This window comes from Argentina silus (genome assembly GCF_951799395.1).
Source record: "Argentina silus genome assembly, chromosome: 14".
In the NCBI taxonomy this organism is placed as follows: Eukaryota; Metazoa; Chordata; class Actinopteri; order Argentiniformes; family Argentinidae; genus Argentina; species Argentina silus.
In genome coordinates, this window is record NC_139668.1 from 9185625 (window position 1) to 9202801 (window position 17177).

At 46.7% G+C, this 17177-nt stretch overlaps 2 protein-coding genes across 5 annotated transcripts in view; both read right to left on the minus strand.

The window, feature by feature from the left end:
* Positions 1–972: 972 nt before the first annotated feature.
* On the minus strand, positions 973–5387 carry LOC310815332 (putative ribonuclease ZC3H12C; the record flags this gene model as incomplete). Its single annotated transcript, XM_083685066.1, is given in 8 exon segments — positions 973–1313; positions 1542–2866; positions 3159–3265; positions 3563–3797; positions 3916–4055; positions 4381–4747; positions 5023–5039; positions 5041–5387. Coding segments are annotated over 8 exon segments (2712 nt in total). The 3' UTR covers positions 973–1139.
* An 8366-nt stretch (positions 5388–13753) lies between these two features.
* Positions 13754–17177, minus strand: part of LOC310815095 (mitogen-activated protein kinase kinase kinase kinase 4-like) — a 34295-nt gene continuing 30871 nt past the window's right edge. For all 4 annotated transcript variants that reach the window (XM_083684721.1, XM_083684722.1, XM_083684720.1 and 1 more), the window contains 2 exons: positions 16961–17100; positions 13754–16780 (listed from right to left, as the gene is read on the minus strand). In XM_083684721.1, coding sequence (XP_083540847.1) covers positions 16697–16780; positions 16961–17100 — 224 coding nt within the window. In that variant the 3' untranslated portion in view covers positions 13754–16696. The remainder of the gene's footprint in view (positions 16781–16960; positions 17101–17177) is intronic.

Below are 17177 nucleotides of genomic sequence, written 5' to 3' on the forward strand. Positions count from 1 at the left end.
ATAGCTCATGTGACGTGTTGTACTCAGTGTGCTGTAGCAGCTGCCAGTGTTGAGCCAGAACAAGGGGCCAGAGACGTCCCTTACTAAAACTAAGGTACAAAGCGACGTGGCGGAATGCGCACGTCTCTACAACTACAACTGTGGCAATATTCTGACATCATCTCAAATGAGAAGACAATATACTTCAACCTCCTATCATCACTATAACAAACACAAAAAGAACACTAATTAACACAAACACACATTTAGGAAATAAATTAGGTCTATACACTTCCATAAAAGTGTTCACACAATTGAGAATATCATTTTGCATATCACCCTAAAACCATGATTTTGTCATATATGGTTATAGATTAAGCGGGGTAAATGATAAACAGCAAAGTAGAAAGTTGAGCACAGAAGTAACATTAGACATCTTCTCACAGAGGAAGATGAGTCATAGGGATTTGAGGTGTTGGTGTCTTTTTGTTATTATTCACAGCAAAAGAGCCTCATTGGCTTTCCATCAGTAATAATAATATTGACTTTTAGAACCGACACCTAATTCTCCTTGACCATCCATTTCCGCACATTTGATTGCCATAGAGGTTTCCACAATGTTTCAGAGAGCAAAGAAAAAGTGCTTTGTGAATCAATGCATAGACTCATTGATTAACACTTAAGACAAACAAAAGTACAGCAAAATAACTTACAAGCTTCACACTGTTAAACAACTGATGAGACAAACTGATGGTATGGATTGAGAGATGACAGTGTCATGTTTCACCATACCCCTTTCCTTTCTTATACCTTATAACAACCACTACATTTTGTTATCAACTGTTTTTTGTTTGTCAAGGGGACAAACACTTCACAGTGTATCCTTCCCATTCTGCATGCCAATGATATGACAGTCACAACAACAGCACTAGCCAGCCTTGGACCGGTAGCGTTCCCTAGGGCCTAGGCAGAGGGGATAAAGAGTCCTGGGGGTGGATTCACTGAGGTGAAACATTCACAACATTGCACATAGAAATGTATCGTATAGAGCAGACATGACTCCCAATTCTACAAGACAGACACTCATGCCTGTTCTACACAGCACATTTCTGTCTGAACACTTCGTCTGAAACGTTGGACGCTCCTGAACACGCCCCTGTTCAATAGGCAGACTGGGACTTTTCAGCCAGGATGGCTGCAGCCAGCTGCTGGGCGTCTGTTATGTGGGGGCTCCTTCCCATCACCCGGCCCACCAGCTCAGAGGGGAAGATGTTACACAGGTTACCATACACCTTCTCCCTCATGTCCCCATACGGGCCCAGGCCTGGGGGCTCCTGGTGCATGTGTTGGGGGGGCATAGGGGGATTGGATGGATGAGGGGTGTAAGGGGCATAGGATGGATGAGGTGGGGGAGGGGCGTGAGATTGGTGAGGAGCTTGGCATGGGTGAGGCAGGGGAGGGGGGTGGAGGGTGTGAGATGGGTGAGAAGTCTGCGATGGGTGAGGCGGGTGGGGGGTGTGAGATGGGTAAGGCGGGTAGGGGTTGTGGTTTGGGTGAGGAGTCTGGGATGGGTGCGGGCCATGGGATGGGTGAGGCGGGGGAGGGGCGTGGGAGGCGTGTGTGGTATGACCCCAGGTGGGCGTGTGCCAGTCTGGCTGGCGGCTTTCTGGTAAGCTCTGGCAGGCGGGGGGCTCGTAGCGGGACTGCCGGTAGTAGGGGTCCCAGCTGGAGAAAGCCTTCTGAGAGTGCAGCGAGGGGGACCGCTCAAAGAGCCGTGAGTCCGACACACTCTCCACCCGCGTAGCGGCCAGGCAGCGGCCCAGCGGGGAGCCCGGCGGGTGGGGAGCCGTCTGGGGCAGAGGAGGGTAATCCCCTGGGCAGCTGGAGCGGGTTCCTAAGGCCTGGTGCTGGAGGTGTTGAGGGAGGGGGTACAGAGGGCGCTTCAGGTGGGGTTCAGGGGGCTCGTCCTGGTTGTAGCTGTGCCCCCGAGCCAGGCTCTGGTGGTAGCCGTGGAGGGCAGGGCTGGGGGTACACAGGCTGGCGTTGTGAGCAGGATGGAGATGGGGTGGCTCAGGCAGGGCTGTGGTATGATGAGGGTACAGGTGCTGGCTGTGCTGCTGGTGATGTTGATGATGATGGTGGTGGTGGAGGTGGTGGGGGGGGTACTGAAGGCTGTCCTGCGTTAGGGGGTCAGAGCAGGTCAGACACGCCCTCTCGCCATAGGAGTCACAGCTGCTGCCACAGCTCACGCCGCTCTCGCCGCTGCACTCCGGCGCCGCCATGCCCACCGAGCCCAGCCGCAGGTCTGTGTCGCCTGGGAATAAGCGACAGCTGGGACTCCTCCGGGCGGCCAGGCTCAGGCCAGAGTAGGCCCGGGTCACTGAGTAGTAGCTCAGGTCTGGGGGGTCAACAGCAGAGTACAGGTCAGGGTGGTGGAGCGGCGGTGGTACCCGATGCGGCTGGTCCTGGGGGTAGCCAAGGGCCGAGGAGGGGCCACCAGGGGCAGGGGACATGGTCACACTCCCACCACTGCTACTACTATTACTACTACTGCTACTACCGCTGCTGCTACAGAGGCTGTTCTTCTGGTCCTCCGTCCTGCCTTTATCCAGCAGCCGGTCCTCCGCCTCACTGTAAGACAGTGCCCGGATGCTGGGGTCCGACTGCCTCTTGGGGACCGCTCTCCTGGTGCCCCCCGCCGCCCCGCTGGCGCAGGCGGGCACACTGTGGCTCTTCACCAGCCCGTTCTCGCCCTGGCCCTTGGCAGCTGCGGGGGTGGTGGAGCTCTTGGCGCTGGCACGCAGCTCGTCGGCCACCGAGCGCTGGGGATGGGCACTCCTCTCCGGGTGGTAGTACTTGCACTTGTGACCGTAAGTGCACTTCTTACCTAAAGAAAAAGAGGGACATGGGACACTGGTGAGCCACTAGAGATTGAGGTCACAACATCATCATGTCCATCCTAGTCAATTCAGGATTGAAGTTGATGAGTTGAACCGGATGGAGTGAATCATTGACATCCGCAATCGCATTACAACGCTACGAAATATTCCTCCTCCTCACTGCACATGAAATGACCGTCATTCCACTTATGACATTTGTTTGTGGACTCTTTTGACAGGTGAAAGTGTTTGGTGATCAGAGAGCAGGCGTAGAGGAGTAGTAGGGAGTGTGTGTGTTACCATAAGGGCAGGGCTGCTTCTTGTGCTCGGGCATGATGGGCCTTTTCCTCAGGAAGTTGTCCAGGCTGGGGCCGTGACGACCCAGAGGATCATCAGGAGGCATGAACCTGGGAGAGAGCAAGGCAGGGGGAGAGAGAGAGAGTAAGAGAGTGTGACAGAAAACAAGAAAAAAAGCAATAGGGGGAGGTACAGTGTTGTTATGGAGAGGTACAACCCCACTGAAAGAGAGGACACATCTGTCTTTCCACACCTGGTATTCAACCAGCCCATTCCCATTTGAATCAACAGTCTTTAATCAGGTTCAGCCAAGGCTTTGCATGGTGGCCATCATCCAATGGGACTGAAGCACTGCAGTTGATCAAATAGCTCAAGCCACCAATGACCGATGTATATTAACCCCTTACTTGTCATTGACGAATGAGTACATGAGCAGACGCTCGTCGATTAACTTCTTCCACTCCGGCTTCTCGTTGGCCAGGTCGCGATAGTTGTCGTTGGAGACGATGATGCCGTCCGACTCATAGGCCAGCTTGACGATGAAGCGGTCGTCGTAGCAGACGACCCTGCGGCCCTGGACGCGGCGAGACGGGGTGAACACCAGGATCTTCTCCTTCTCCAGACGCCTCAGGATCTCCTGGTCTAGAGAGAGAGAGGGGGAGAGAGAGAAACTTTAGAACAGGGACGACAGCATGACTTCCTATAGGAAATGGACAGAGGGTTGCAGTGTGAGTGTGTGTGTGTGTGTAGTAATAGTGACCTGTAATGAGGGCGTCAGGACGGGACTGCTCTTTCCTCCAGGCGGGCACAAACACAGTGACATCACGGTGACCTCGCTCCAGGAACCAATCAACAGCCAGCTGGATACCATGGCAGGAGAACACCTCCTTATTGCCATGGCTACAAGAGGGGAAAGAGACAGACATTACGTACCTATCCTGAATGCTCATCTAGGTTCTGTGATGGTGATGGAACATAGTGCAGCTTTCTGACTCAATGTATCAACAATTAAATAGTTTTTGGCCCTCTGAAATGTCTATCATAATGAAACTATAATATGTATGAATATGTGAACAAAAATGACAGCATTAGATAAATCTACATTGAGGAACCGTTTACAACTGGTGGCAGACATCATCTACCTTCATAGAACAAGCAGTGCTAAGGAGAAAACAACCCTTGTGGATGTTTGGTACTCAAGGTGACCATCCACGTAGACACTCACCTCATGGCCACGTTACTGCCATCTAGAACGACCGGACGCAGGTTGTCCTTGTCACTTAGGAGATCCATTGGACAGGGTGAGTCTGACCGGTGACCGTCCAACGAATCCGAAAATCCGCAGGTGGAGGAGGAAGAGGAGGAGCAGGAGGAGAAGGAAGAAGTGGAGGTGGGCTGTGAGATAGTGGATCCTGTCGCCTGTTCACTCTCTGCCTTGCTGCCCAGTTTGACCAGCTCTCCCAGTATGTCATTGATGAGGGTGTCTGGCCCCAGCTTGGCTAGCACCAGCCTGACCGTCTCCTCGGTGTAGCCCAGCTTCAAAGCAAACTCCAGTTTGGTCTGGTACTCCTTCAGCACCTCCTCAGACTCTGCTGGCTGCCCTAGAGGTTGAGGAGGAGGCTTGGTCAACAACTCCCCAGGTCCTGCAGGCTGTCCTAGAGGAGGCTTGGTCAACCCCTCCCCAGGCCCTGCTGGCTGCCCTAGAGGAGGCTTGGTCAACCCCTCCCCAGGCCCTGCTGGCTGCCCTAGAGGAGGCTTGGTCAACACCTCCTCAGGCCCTGCTGGCTGCCCTAGAGGAGGCTTGGTCAACCCCTCCTCAGGCCCTGCTGGCTGCCCCAGAGGCTCAGGTGGAGGCTTGGTCTGGTACTCCCTAAGAGCTTCCCCTGGCTCAGGTGGAGGCCCCTCGGACCCCAGGTCTATACAGGGAGTCCTGCAGAGCGGCTGGTGGGTGTTCAGGACAGACCTCCCTCCGTCCGGGTGAGAGGCTGTGCTGTTATGACCCAGCTCTGGCTCGCTGTCGGACCCAGTGCTCTCCTCGGCCTCCCCAGGTGTGGACGAGCTAATGCTGCTTCGGCCACTGGAGCTCTCCTCCTCCTCGCCCTGCTCCATACTGGGCCCCAGGTCCACGCCAGCCTGCCCCCGGTTGGCCCCCTCTACGTGGAGGTACTCAAAATCCAGCCCCAGGTCAAGGATGCGGCCTGCTCCATCTTCCACATGGTCCTTCAGGCCCATAAATCTATTGTTAACATCCAGCTCTGGGCTGACCACTCCCCGCTCACACTCTCTGCGTCATGGGTGTCTGAAAAGAGAGAGTGATGATTTAAAGGGACAGACTAGAGAAACAATATATTCACACCTACAGTATAGCATGTCATAGCTATATGTCTGGGCGTAGCCGACCATTTATACACAAGTTCAGTGGAAGACCCTAGTCCTGATTTCAATTAGAGAAGGTCTAAATTTTTGACTTCAGTTCAACAGTATAGAGTAGATTATGTCATGTCACTCAAACCTTGGATTTAATACACGCCTGGGGGACTAGTGACAGCCATTGCAGCCAAAACCCTAAAAGGCTCTTGGAGGTGTGCACTATTCATATGATCTCTTATTTGTGTTAGTTCAGGCACTTGTGGCAGTTGCTTGTGTAAGTTGCCTGTTTCCTTTAAAAACTACAGCAATGCATAAACAATTATTGACAAATATTGATATTAACTAGCCAACTAACCTGTGTAGTTTTAGGAAAATTTTATTTTGACGTCTGTTGTCCTAGGAAATTGAAGTCTCGTCCAATTAACACTTCTATTGGCTTTGACTGGCTGACCTGAGCGGGGCTGCCCAGCAGGGCACAGACTGTCTGAAACAAAGAGAGTCCGTTCGTACGGGGACCCTGTCCTAATTAATGGACTCCCGCTCTTTTATGGGAGGCAGCCACCACAGTGTGCTTTCACCCGGCCACGTCACAGCACATTAATCCTGGGGAACAGAGGGTGCCCTGTTGAAACACACACAGCCGTTATCTGTGGGGTAGCCGCCTTACTCCCCCCCACCCCCTCCCTCATCAGGACCATATGGTTCCACCCATGGGGGGGGGGGGTCACTCATTAAAACACTAGGGACGTGGGGTAAATCATTAGAGACAGTGAAGCCATAGAGGCAATCAACGCCACTAGATCACTGCAATTTCCACTGAGGTAATATCATAGGCATATGGGGCACCAACGTTGGGGTCAATTGCATTTCAATTCAGTGAAAGTGAGATGCAAGAATTGAAAAATTCTCATTGAAAATAAATAAATAGCACTGAAATTAACCCCCACCCTGATGGGGTCTTACCGAAGACTGAAAACAACCAAATTAACCTCTAGGCTAGTTGTTGTTGTTATAACATTCTGTTGTTATAGCATTCCAGACAGTCATACCCGCACACGGTCAGAACATTTTTTTAACAATTTTTTTTTTATAGTACATACATTTAAAAAAACCCTGACTGGTGGTCATTCCTTTATTCACCAAAGACTCTTGGACAAGGTAAGGGGAAACCGCAGCACACTCTGAAGCCACCAGCATAGCACTTTAAAAGTAGGCTATATATTGCCTACATTCTCGAAGCCTGAGTTATAATTGTATAACGCTAAGGTGTTAGCCTGGAAAAATAATTTGTGTTAGCAGATAAGCCTGTTGCTTTGCCTCAGCCTGTCTGATCAGAATGTTTTTGATATATGATGAAATTGAAAGTCCCTTTAAAGTTGCCATGGTGTGGTTGAGGGGGGAGTGGGCGCATTGTATGAAAGAGGGCTGCTTAGCAACATTGGCCGACAGTTGCTAAGCTGCAGCTGTTGAAAGCACTTCCCCTTAAAATGCCAAGACAGACCCTGAATTGCATAGCTCACAAAGGAAGGCCAGGGGAAGAGGAGGGGCTCAAGTGTGCCTGGCTGGCTGTCCCCAACAATGGCACAGTTACAGCACTTGGCAACGGCCATAGTTGGGTGGGTGTTCTAAGTGCTCGTCAGCGCCCTGGCAGAAACTGTATTCTCCGTTCAACCTGCCTAGAGGTGGGTGACAGACTCCCTCTAGCCTGCGTATGTAGACTTGAATCATAGTCCTCAAGGAGGTGTAGCGTGGGAGCCATGTACGTCTAGCTCTCTCTCTTTTTCTCTTTTTCTCTCCTTAGGGACTCAGTACTCCAGATAATTAGAAACTTCACAAGAGGCATGACGAACATGACGAAATGAAGGTTTGAGCTTGAATAACCGAGAGAAGACGTGCAGGCTTACATAAAGGAATTGAATGAATGAATGTGAGGCGTGACGCTCACTACGTGCTAAAAGACAGCAGCACGATGAACACTTCTAACCTGTCTTCAACAACTTCCGGAAGCTGCTCATAACGGGGGAAAAAAACTCAAATACAGTGAGGTCAGAGGTCAAATATGTTCTAGGGGTGTAACATTAATAAAAACCCTCAAACTCTGTGTGTCAAACCTTGTCAAGCTATCCGATAGGACTGACTCCTGTTTCAGTTGTTGGCATCTTTCAAAACAGCAGCCAGCCATTAGCCCCCCCCCACACCCCCCAGAGCATTGGCGGTATCCATTGATCGAAGACGTAATGAATATGTAACACAATGCTATGGGGCTGAGGGGTGCGGGATTGGTGTCCCTTTGGTTGTGGTGTTGGAGGGGGGTGGGGTGCTAACGTCTGCAAAGCTGTATGCTAAACAAAGGAAAGGGCCCAGCATGGGAGGGGAGTGTTTGGGGGGAAGATTGGAGGGGCTGTGGGCTTTCCTGGCGTCAGGGCAACAGATGCCTTCTGAGGCAGAGGGGTAGGCGCAACTGGTGTCCTCCCTCCACCTCTGCTCCCTATAGGCCCCTCAATGGAGCCTGCTGCATACAGCCCGCCACACAAAGTCATGTGACAAAATAAGGGGAACATTATTTTATAGCCTAACCCTCAAATACATAACAGCCTAGTCCCCTCCCACCGTCTCATCATCATCAGCAACACAACCCACACCAACTTCCCAACCCCCCCCTGCCCACCCAGTAAGAGTCTTTCTAGTATCTTCGAGCCAGTTGGTCCTGTTTTTCAAGTCATGCAAAGGGAGTTTCATTGCTAAGTCAAAAACAAATATTTGTATCAAAACATTGAAATTAATTAAAACGTCAGATGGTTCAGGTTTTGCCTTAGTTTCAAAGTTTTAATTCAGAACTAAATTGCAGAAATTAAACTTAGGTTGGTTCTTACAAAAACACAATATCGCTATATATAAATAAATATATAAATAAATATATCCTCAGTGAAAGTAAAAAGCTACATAATAACTGTAATCCATCTTTATCACTGATAGTTTTTTAATAACCTTGCACACTATCCGATTACAAACAAACATAACATACACCCACTGGGACTAATAGGCTATGAACAAGTATTGTCTGCTACTCTGTGTGGGTTTAAATAGTAACGGCACCTCCAATTAGTGTTTGAGTAGCGGTACCTCTTATACAATATTCACTCTAACATACAGTGCTGCTTGAAAGTATGTGAACCCCTTGTGCAATTATAGATTTTAGTTTTTACCATGAAATCTTTATTTAATCAGGACCAGTCTATTTTATCTGACATAACAGGTTTATATTTACCAATTCCATATGTTGGTTTAGAGGAACTAAACTATAAAACTAAATTATAAAGAAATTAGTGCAGGTACAAAAATAAGTGAACCCCAAGTTACTTTGGTTAAATCAAGTAGGTAAGTAGAATCAGGTGGGTAAATAATTGGTTACCAAATGAACCAAAGGAGAGATCTTTAGGAAAGAGTTTGTGCGGGACTCTGATACATAGAGATAAGAAACCTGGTCAGTTTTGTGTTACCCATACAGGTGAATGCAAAACACACCATGTCGAGAGGAAAGGAGATCTCAGAGGACATCAGGAAGAGGGTAGTGAGAGCACATCAGTCTGGGGAAGGCTATAAAATCATTTCAACAAGATGAGCTCCATCAGTCCACTGTGAGGCAAATAATTTACAAATGGAGAGCATTTAACATGACAGCAACTCAGCCTAGAAGTGGATGCCCTTCCAAAATATCTCCAAGAGCCACAAGAAAAAAAAAATCTGGTAAAAGCCAACCCAAACATAACATCTAGAGATTTGCAGACCTCCCTTGCATTTCAGGTAACTGCATGCTTCAACAATAAGAACACTGAATCGAAATGACATTCATGGGAGGGTTGCTAGGAAGAAGCCTCTGCTGTCAAAAACTGCCCGTCTTAACTTTGCCAGAGGCCACCTGGACAAGCCTGAAGGTTTCTGGAAGTCCATTCTCTGGACAGATGAGTCGAAAATTGACCTTTTTGGTCACAATCAAAACCACTATGTTTGGTGAAAACCCAACACTACCTACCACCAAAAGAACCTTATCCCAAACAGATTTGTGTTTTGGATTGGTCAAGTCAAAGTTCTGACCTAAATCCAATCGAGATGCTGTGGCAGGACCTGAAGCGGGCAGTTCATGCCAGACACCCCTCAAACCTCACTCAATTGGCGTTCTGTAAGGAGGAGTGGGCAAAAATCCCTCAAAACAGATGTCAGAGACTGATTAGTGGCTGTATGAGATGTTTACTCCAAGTTATCGCTGCTAATGGAGGTGCCACAAGCTATTGACTGAAGAGGTTCACATATTTTTGCACACATGATATCTGAGTTTTTGTTAAATAAACCACTTTTGTTAAATAAACAATGAAAACATATCATATTTTTGGATTTATGTCCTTTATTTGGAATGTCTTTATTACAAATTGGGGTTTAGATAAAGATTTTAAAAGTTAATTTTAATATTTTCAAAAATAATGACCATCCCTGTAGGGTTCACAAACTTTCAAGCAGCACTGTACATGTATGATCAAATGAGTATCAGCACCCTTTTCCACTTCCAGCACTGGCCTTTAGGGTTTGTGTGTTTGAGGACCACAATGGAAATAAGTCTTTTTATGTGTGCTTGCTTGTTTTTTATAATTACAAATGAACAAAACAAAAGAGAAACCTGTCCTACAGGTGCAGTAGGACATGGTGATGACGGACGAAACAGGTCCTTCTCTTGCCTTGGCGCCACAGTAGTACTGGCATGATATCAAATGTTGCATAGAGAAACAAGAGGCGCAGATGATGCGATTAGTGAAATAGCCTCAAAGAACAGTACACATATCTCCACTTACCCCTGACTTCAGCACACAGTAAAATAACCCCCAACTCGTGATACTCCGTTCAGTGCTCTTGAAGAAACAACTCTGTTCATTCCAGCATTACAAATGCCTTTAGAGCGTTGTGCATAGATTCCTGGTTTAAAATGGACCAGAGCAAAAAAGGAAAAGCCTCCACTGCTTCTTACCCTTCACATCAAAATCCAAGGATGCTGTTCACCATAGAGCTACGGGAACGGAGCATCTTTTGCCAGGGCCTCAGAGCCGCTGTGAACCACAACTGTTTTTCCCTAGAGCCAGGCAGGTTGAACAATGAATGGCTGAACAGATGGATGGCTATGTCTGCCATTCCCCCGTTAGAGAGTGGCTGCCTGTCCTCCAATAGGAGCACAGTGACCTCACAATGAGACACACAAACAACAGGCGGGCGGGCAGATGCATGCAAACCCGGTATCCTCAAGGCACGCGTACACACACACACACACACACACACACAGTCACTCTGAAAAGGTCTCCCCTTGCCGATGAATCAACGAGGGGTGTGTGGGCAACAATAGAGCCACACAAAGGGAGCCATGTGGGCAGCTGCAACATGAGGCCACTGCTGTTGGAGGAGGCTAGCAGTGGGGAACACCTGGCTAGTTGGGGAACTGCGGTCACTCTGGCCTCTTTGTCTTGGGATGGGGGTGGGGGGAAAGGGCTGTGGAGAAATAATGGGCCAAATCATATTAAGAGCCTTGCCTGTCCTTTAAGTGAGTTTGAGGAAAGGGCAGAGTGGTGGGTGAAAGGGGATAGGACGTGTGTGTGTGTGGGGGGGGTGACACACATCAAATGTTTTATGTCCAAATTAGTATGAAAAGGGAGACATTTTCATTGTTACGGCACACTTAAGCAAAATGACTTGGAAGAACAAAGGCCTAGTTCCTACAATTTAAGTCCAGTTATGAAATGTAGCCTAGGCCTATGCATTTCAGATCAAATAAATATTTTTATCCAAATGCTAGTTTAACATGAATTAGGCCTAGTTCCCAGGCCCCTAACTATTCTAATAACTTGTTTTGCTCAGACGCAAGACCAAATAAATGATCTTTGAGATCTAGTCTAGTTGTTTTTGCCATTGTATGATTCCAAATTTACTTTTATACATGTGTGGTATCCACAGTGTAATTTTGTCACACACGTTACAGTTGCTGAGGAAGTTTGAATGAAACTAGAGAAATAGTTTAAGATCTCTTGTTTTCGCTATCCTTAACGATTCACTGTATTCAAGATGCATTGCAATTGAAAAATGTCAAATGCATCAGAGTGACTCTCACATAGTAACACATGTAGGCCATCTTGTAGTAGCCTAGAACACAGAGCTCAAATGGGACTGGCTCTGATGCGGTTAGAAACAGCCAGAAATAACAAATAAACTCCTAGACGTTAGGCCTAAGGCTTCACAAAGTCTTTAAAAACGAGATGCTAACATTGACTGAATCATGCAAATACTAGTGGAAAAAAGATTCAGAGACAATTTACTAGCAGACCGTAACCCTAACCCTAACCCTGAGATATGAGGTATCAAAGGAGCAGCAGAAGGATCTTTATGGCCACTGTGCACTCTCTGACCTTTTCTTTCACCCTTCTGGTTCAAAAGCCTCTCACTTCCAGGGGCCATCCCACCTCCAGGCATTTCTGGCCACATACATAGGGAAATCAGGTCTCAGGGCCATTGTGTGTGTGTGACAAACATTTAGATAGTTTTAGAGAACAAACAAGGAGTACACCAACACAAAAGCCTAAACCACCTGGCCACAGTTAGATTGATCTGGCTAAAAAAATAAAAAATAATAAGTAGGCTATGAACAGAATTAGTCAAGAAGGGCCAGACTGACTGAGTTCCCAGCAGCAGCAGGTTGCACAAGCCAGAGTGAGGCCCTGGATGCAGGCAGAAGAAAGGGAGAGGGACCCTTATGGGATAGGGCCAGATGTTTGGCCAAGCTCAAACAACTCCCCACCCAAGCCCCATTGTGAGAGTAGGCTTGGCGGTATCTGTTGAAATCCTTCAAGACCACCATTGCTCATGTCTGGGCTGGAGGGGCCCCTCTCACAGCTGAATGGACAAGAAGAGAGACACATTGGGACACGTGCAAGCTGGCTGGCAGAAACACACACACACACACACACACACACACACACACACACACACACACACACACACACACACACACACACTAAAGCTAAACAATCTTGTGCACGTTACAACATCGCGTTTTACCGTGAGTTGTTGGTCTTTACTGGGCGTGGCTTTTGGAGTAGGAAAAGCTAGCTAGCGATTGTAAGGCTTGAAAAAACTGATAGTCTAACTGGACGTTGTAGGCACCGGTAACTTTAGCTGGCCACCCCCCAGACAAGACAACTGTCATTCATCTTACCGGACAAAAGAGTGTGGAGAGGACGACTAGCTAGCTTCCTTCGTGGGGCGTGCACCCTCCTTATAAAGACGAGCATCATTGCAGATACACCGATATGTCGTAAGTTATCTATACAGTCCACGGCATTGGTTTTTTATCTCGGACTTACCCTATATATAGGTAACAATTCCTCCAGATGAAGCATTTGTTCATCCGACCCATATCATACATGCTGCCTTTGATGCTGCTGCTGCGCTTGAAAACATCCGGCGCGAGCTGAGAGGAAGTGAAACTAGCGTTACAGCGGCACCTTGTGGTACAAACGAGTTAACTGACAGTGGTCATTTAATCACAAGAAGTGATACAATAAAAATACAATTGTGTGCAACCTAGCTTTTCTTTTAACTTCTTCACAATCAACTAAGCAACGCATTCGTCAACTTGATAATATTGGAAATGTGTGTTTTTGTATGCAGATCTGTCTGCAGAAAATGCAGGTGACATGCATATTTCACTGGTATAGGCTATTCAATACACACTGTGAACTCCAATTTGTGTACACTCCAGTCACACCTCACTTCTCCGACTCTCTTGCTTTGCATAATCCTTGTTCCATTTATTCAAACTGACGATGCTCAAAATTGATTGGCATTCGAGTATACTGCTGTCAATTTGTACTGTATGTTGATCGGAAGAGGCATATATATGGAATACATAGACCTACATGCATCCTTAGATATAAATAGATGGATATCTATCAATATTGATATAAAACAAAACGGGTACACACTCGCACACCACTGTTTTGACTGAATGAGACAGACAGCAAAACACTTTTGCAGGTTAAAAGGCAATGTTGATATATATAGAAAACTATACAGCATCATCTGCATGCATATTAATACTTACACATGCACACATCCACACTTCGTGTTGTACTAGAACACTATCTAAAATAACCTGAGTGTAGAGGGTTGAAAGAAAATGACCCCTCACCAGAGAGTAAATTACTTGAGATTTTATTCAATGGAAAAAAGACCTTCAGGAAAATACAAGAATTCCCATAATACACAGAGAGGACATAAATTAGAGAAGCATGGTAGAAACACTTGAGGAAAACATTCACCTGGCACCCGGGCAGCAGAGAACATTGTCACAACGTTGCCACACAGCCAAGGGCACACTGTGCGTTATCCAGGATAATCAGTGATTCACACTCTGAATTGTGTAATTTGAAAAGTGAGCAGAGGTCGAGGGGGTTATTCCTGTACATGAGCCTCGAAATGATAATACAAAAGGGATAATACAAAATACAAAAGGGAAAATTGCCCTCAAATAAACCATAAATATTTATATCGATGCACATTTGTTTAACAAAACATTGCCTCTGTAAACATTTTCAACATAAGGTGTGCATTACAATTTCTTAAAAACCACTGCAGTCGCATAATTATCATGAGGGTTACATAAAAATTACAGAAACAAAACTAAAAGCTAAATCTAAGGTTAAAAATGTCCTTTGTCAATGCTTTTTTGTAGTGGTTTTGTAACACTGTCAGTTAAAATGTGAGACTTTTGCCATTCTTGGCATGCACTTGCTAATTTTCACAGATTTTGGAAAGTGGAAGCTTCTCAAATTAATATTCTTACAGCCCTCTGTTCTTAGAGTAGTCTCGTGTGAGATGCCTTGTCCAATTTTCAAAAAATTGGAGACAGCCCACTGTAAGTGGGTCATGCTTTGGAGGGGCCACGGAACCATAGAAACCTCATTCTTTAAAAAGTCACATAGCCTACAAGAGATCAACCAGGATGTCAGTCTCTCAAAAGACAGTGGCAGAGAAGACTTGAAACAGACTGGCATCCTGGCTAACCCAGAGAGAGCATCAGAAAACATTGACAAACAAGTGCAGTCCCATTATTTCAGGTTGGATGAAGAGGCGAGAAGAAAAATTAAAAGAACTGAAATCAAATCAGGGCTGCTGGGGTTTAAAGAGGCTTCCAGTTGTTGCTGTCGTGTATCCCTCTCATCCAGGAGCCTACCACTGCTTGGACTGTGACACAGACTTGAACAACCCAATCCTCTTTTTGGTAAACGACAAAATGGCCTCAGACTCTAGATGCTAAATATGCAGGTGCTGAAGCTAATCGACTATGGTAGACTACATCAGTGATGAAGAGCCCAACATCGAATCACACAGCTATTTCAAACAAATATATCATCATGTGGGACCCAAGCTGCATCATATCAAGTCTTCAGGCCCTACTGTAGGCAATTGAAAATACATAATAGGGTTCTTACCAGTTGATCAATCAAAGGCACAAAGCCTGCAGTAGCCATGCTGGAGAAATAGCATTTCAGTTTCAATCTCACAGAGTACACTCGACATGTTTCTCAACCTAGAAACACACTTAGAAACTGTACAGAGAGATGGAGGAAGGATGCTTCGGAATAAAAAATAAATCTCACTATGTCTGAACGCTTCGAACTACATGTATCCTTTGAACAAGGCTCAGATTCTTTCTCGAACCATTCCAGAAGTGTCTCCATTCTTCATTCTTGATGTGACCTTGCATTCAATGAGTTACATTTAATAATTCAATATCACCCCCAAAAGTACTCAATTGTTACATTTATTATTTCCCTTACGACACTAGCAGAGTGACTATCATCCTGATCATGTGGATAAAGAAATGTGTAACCAACCAATGTCCTAAATTAAGTGGAGGGGCCCTTAAAAGAAAAAAAAAAAAAAAAAAACAGTGGTTTATGATACATTTAAATATTTTGTCCCTATTTTAAAGCTTCAGTCTTTCGGGGGAGGGGTATTTAGTTAAATAGGACACTTGTTCCAAACCACCCGCTGGTCATCATGCTACCTATTGGCCAAGACCATAACTGTCCTCTACTGTACATAACCAATTCACAGTTTGTCCAACATGGCCAAAGAGAGGCAATGTGTGGCACACATGTCAAAGTTCAGAGGAGATCTAGAAGATACCCTCAGGAGCTCATGGGAGGGTGGCCCATAAAGGTCACAGTCTCATTTTAGTTTAAGCATTCAAGTTGAGATCTTTGATATTGTTCCCTAGACAAGAATCCCCCCCCCCCTGTGTAACCCTTAAGAGGAAGGCCAGAGTGAAGAGACAAAAACTGGAGATTCAAAAATGTCTAGCACAACTAAATTGAAAAATATAACCATGTTTAGAGGGATTTATTTTGATAAACGCTCAACACAGAATCCTACCCTGGGTCAAAAACCGGTTAAGTTGAACTGAACATTACCTGGACTAACACAGTAACAAACAACTATGACCTGTCTAGCGCACAAGCTTCCCCCTCCTCAGTCCACACCCAGAAACCCAGACTGGCCCTTTCATCCCTTTCCCTCTATCACTCTCTTACTCTCTCACACACTCTGTCTTCCCTGTCTTTCACCAATCCATATTGAAACCGATAAGACACACACACACACACACACACACGAACATACACTAGGGAGTTTCAGCTCTCTGACACCTTGGTCAGAGAGTACAGGGAGGAAGGGAAAGGCTCACATATGTCAAAGACTAGCAGGGGGGGCTTGGGGGTGAGTTAACCCAGGGAAGCGGACACATTGTCTGTCTGTTGCCAGTGTCGTGTCCAAGGGGATTGATGACAGTGCCTTCACCTGACAGACACAGACACATACACACAGTCCCATCACCCCCAGGCTATTTGCACCCCCCCCCCTCCTTCATGATTATAGTCTATCCATTTACTTTGCCGTATTAGTCATAATTTTTTTCTGGACAGGTGATGTTTAGGTCCAGTATTGCGCTGCTTGGTACTCCTGTCGTACATCAGGTTCAAGGTTATGGTCTTCATCATCATCAGTCGTCATCGTTTGTCACTCCGTGGGTGTCGTCTTCATGGCGTCAGGTGTGTGCGTGTGTGTGGAGGTACACACTACCAGGTGAGCAGGGAGGTGCGGCCCAGGGTCATGAAGTAGACCTGGCTGGAGCCTCCGGAGCGCACTGACGCAAAGAACACCTGAGAGAGAGAGAGAGAGACAGCAGTTTAACACATAAGTCAATGTCATTCAACAATTACTTTAGGTGCCCCTAACTTAGCTTCCTTAGAGTCCTTAAACGCAAGCACTACCCAGGTGTAGGGATTTCATGTCACCACATTTCTCAGTGTGTGTGTGTGTGTGTGTGTGTGTGTGTTCACCTTGTCGTTCCTCTCACACAGGAACTTGAGTCTCTGGGCCCTCTTGTGCATGAAGACCCCGTCCAGATGTCCAGTTTCCACAGAGCGGATCTCTATGGCCTTCTCCCCCCAGCCCATGATCTGGTTGGACCTAATGTAGGCTACACACAAAACCAGACAACCTAGTGAATGACTGTGTGTGAGGGTTTGTGTGTGTTGTGTGTGTATTCAAGACACT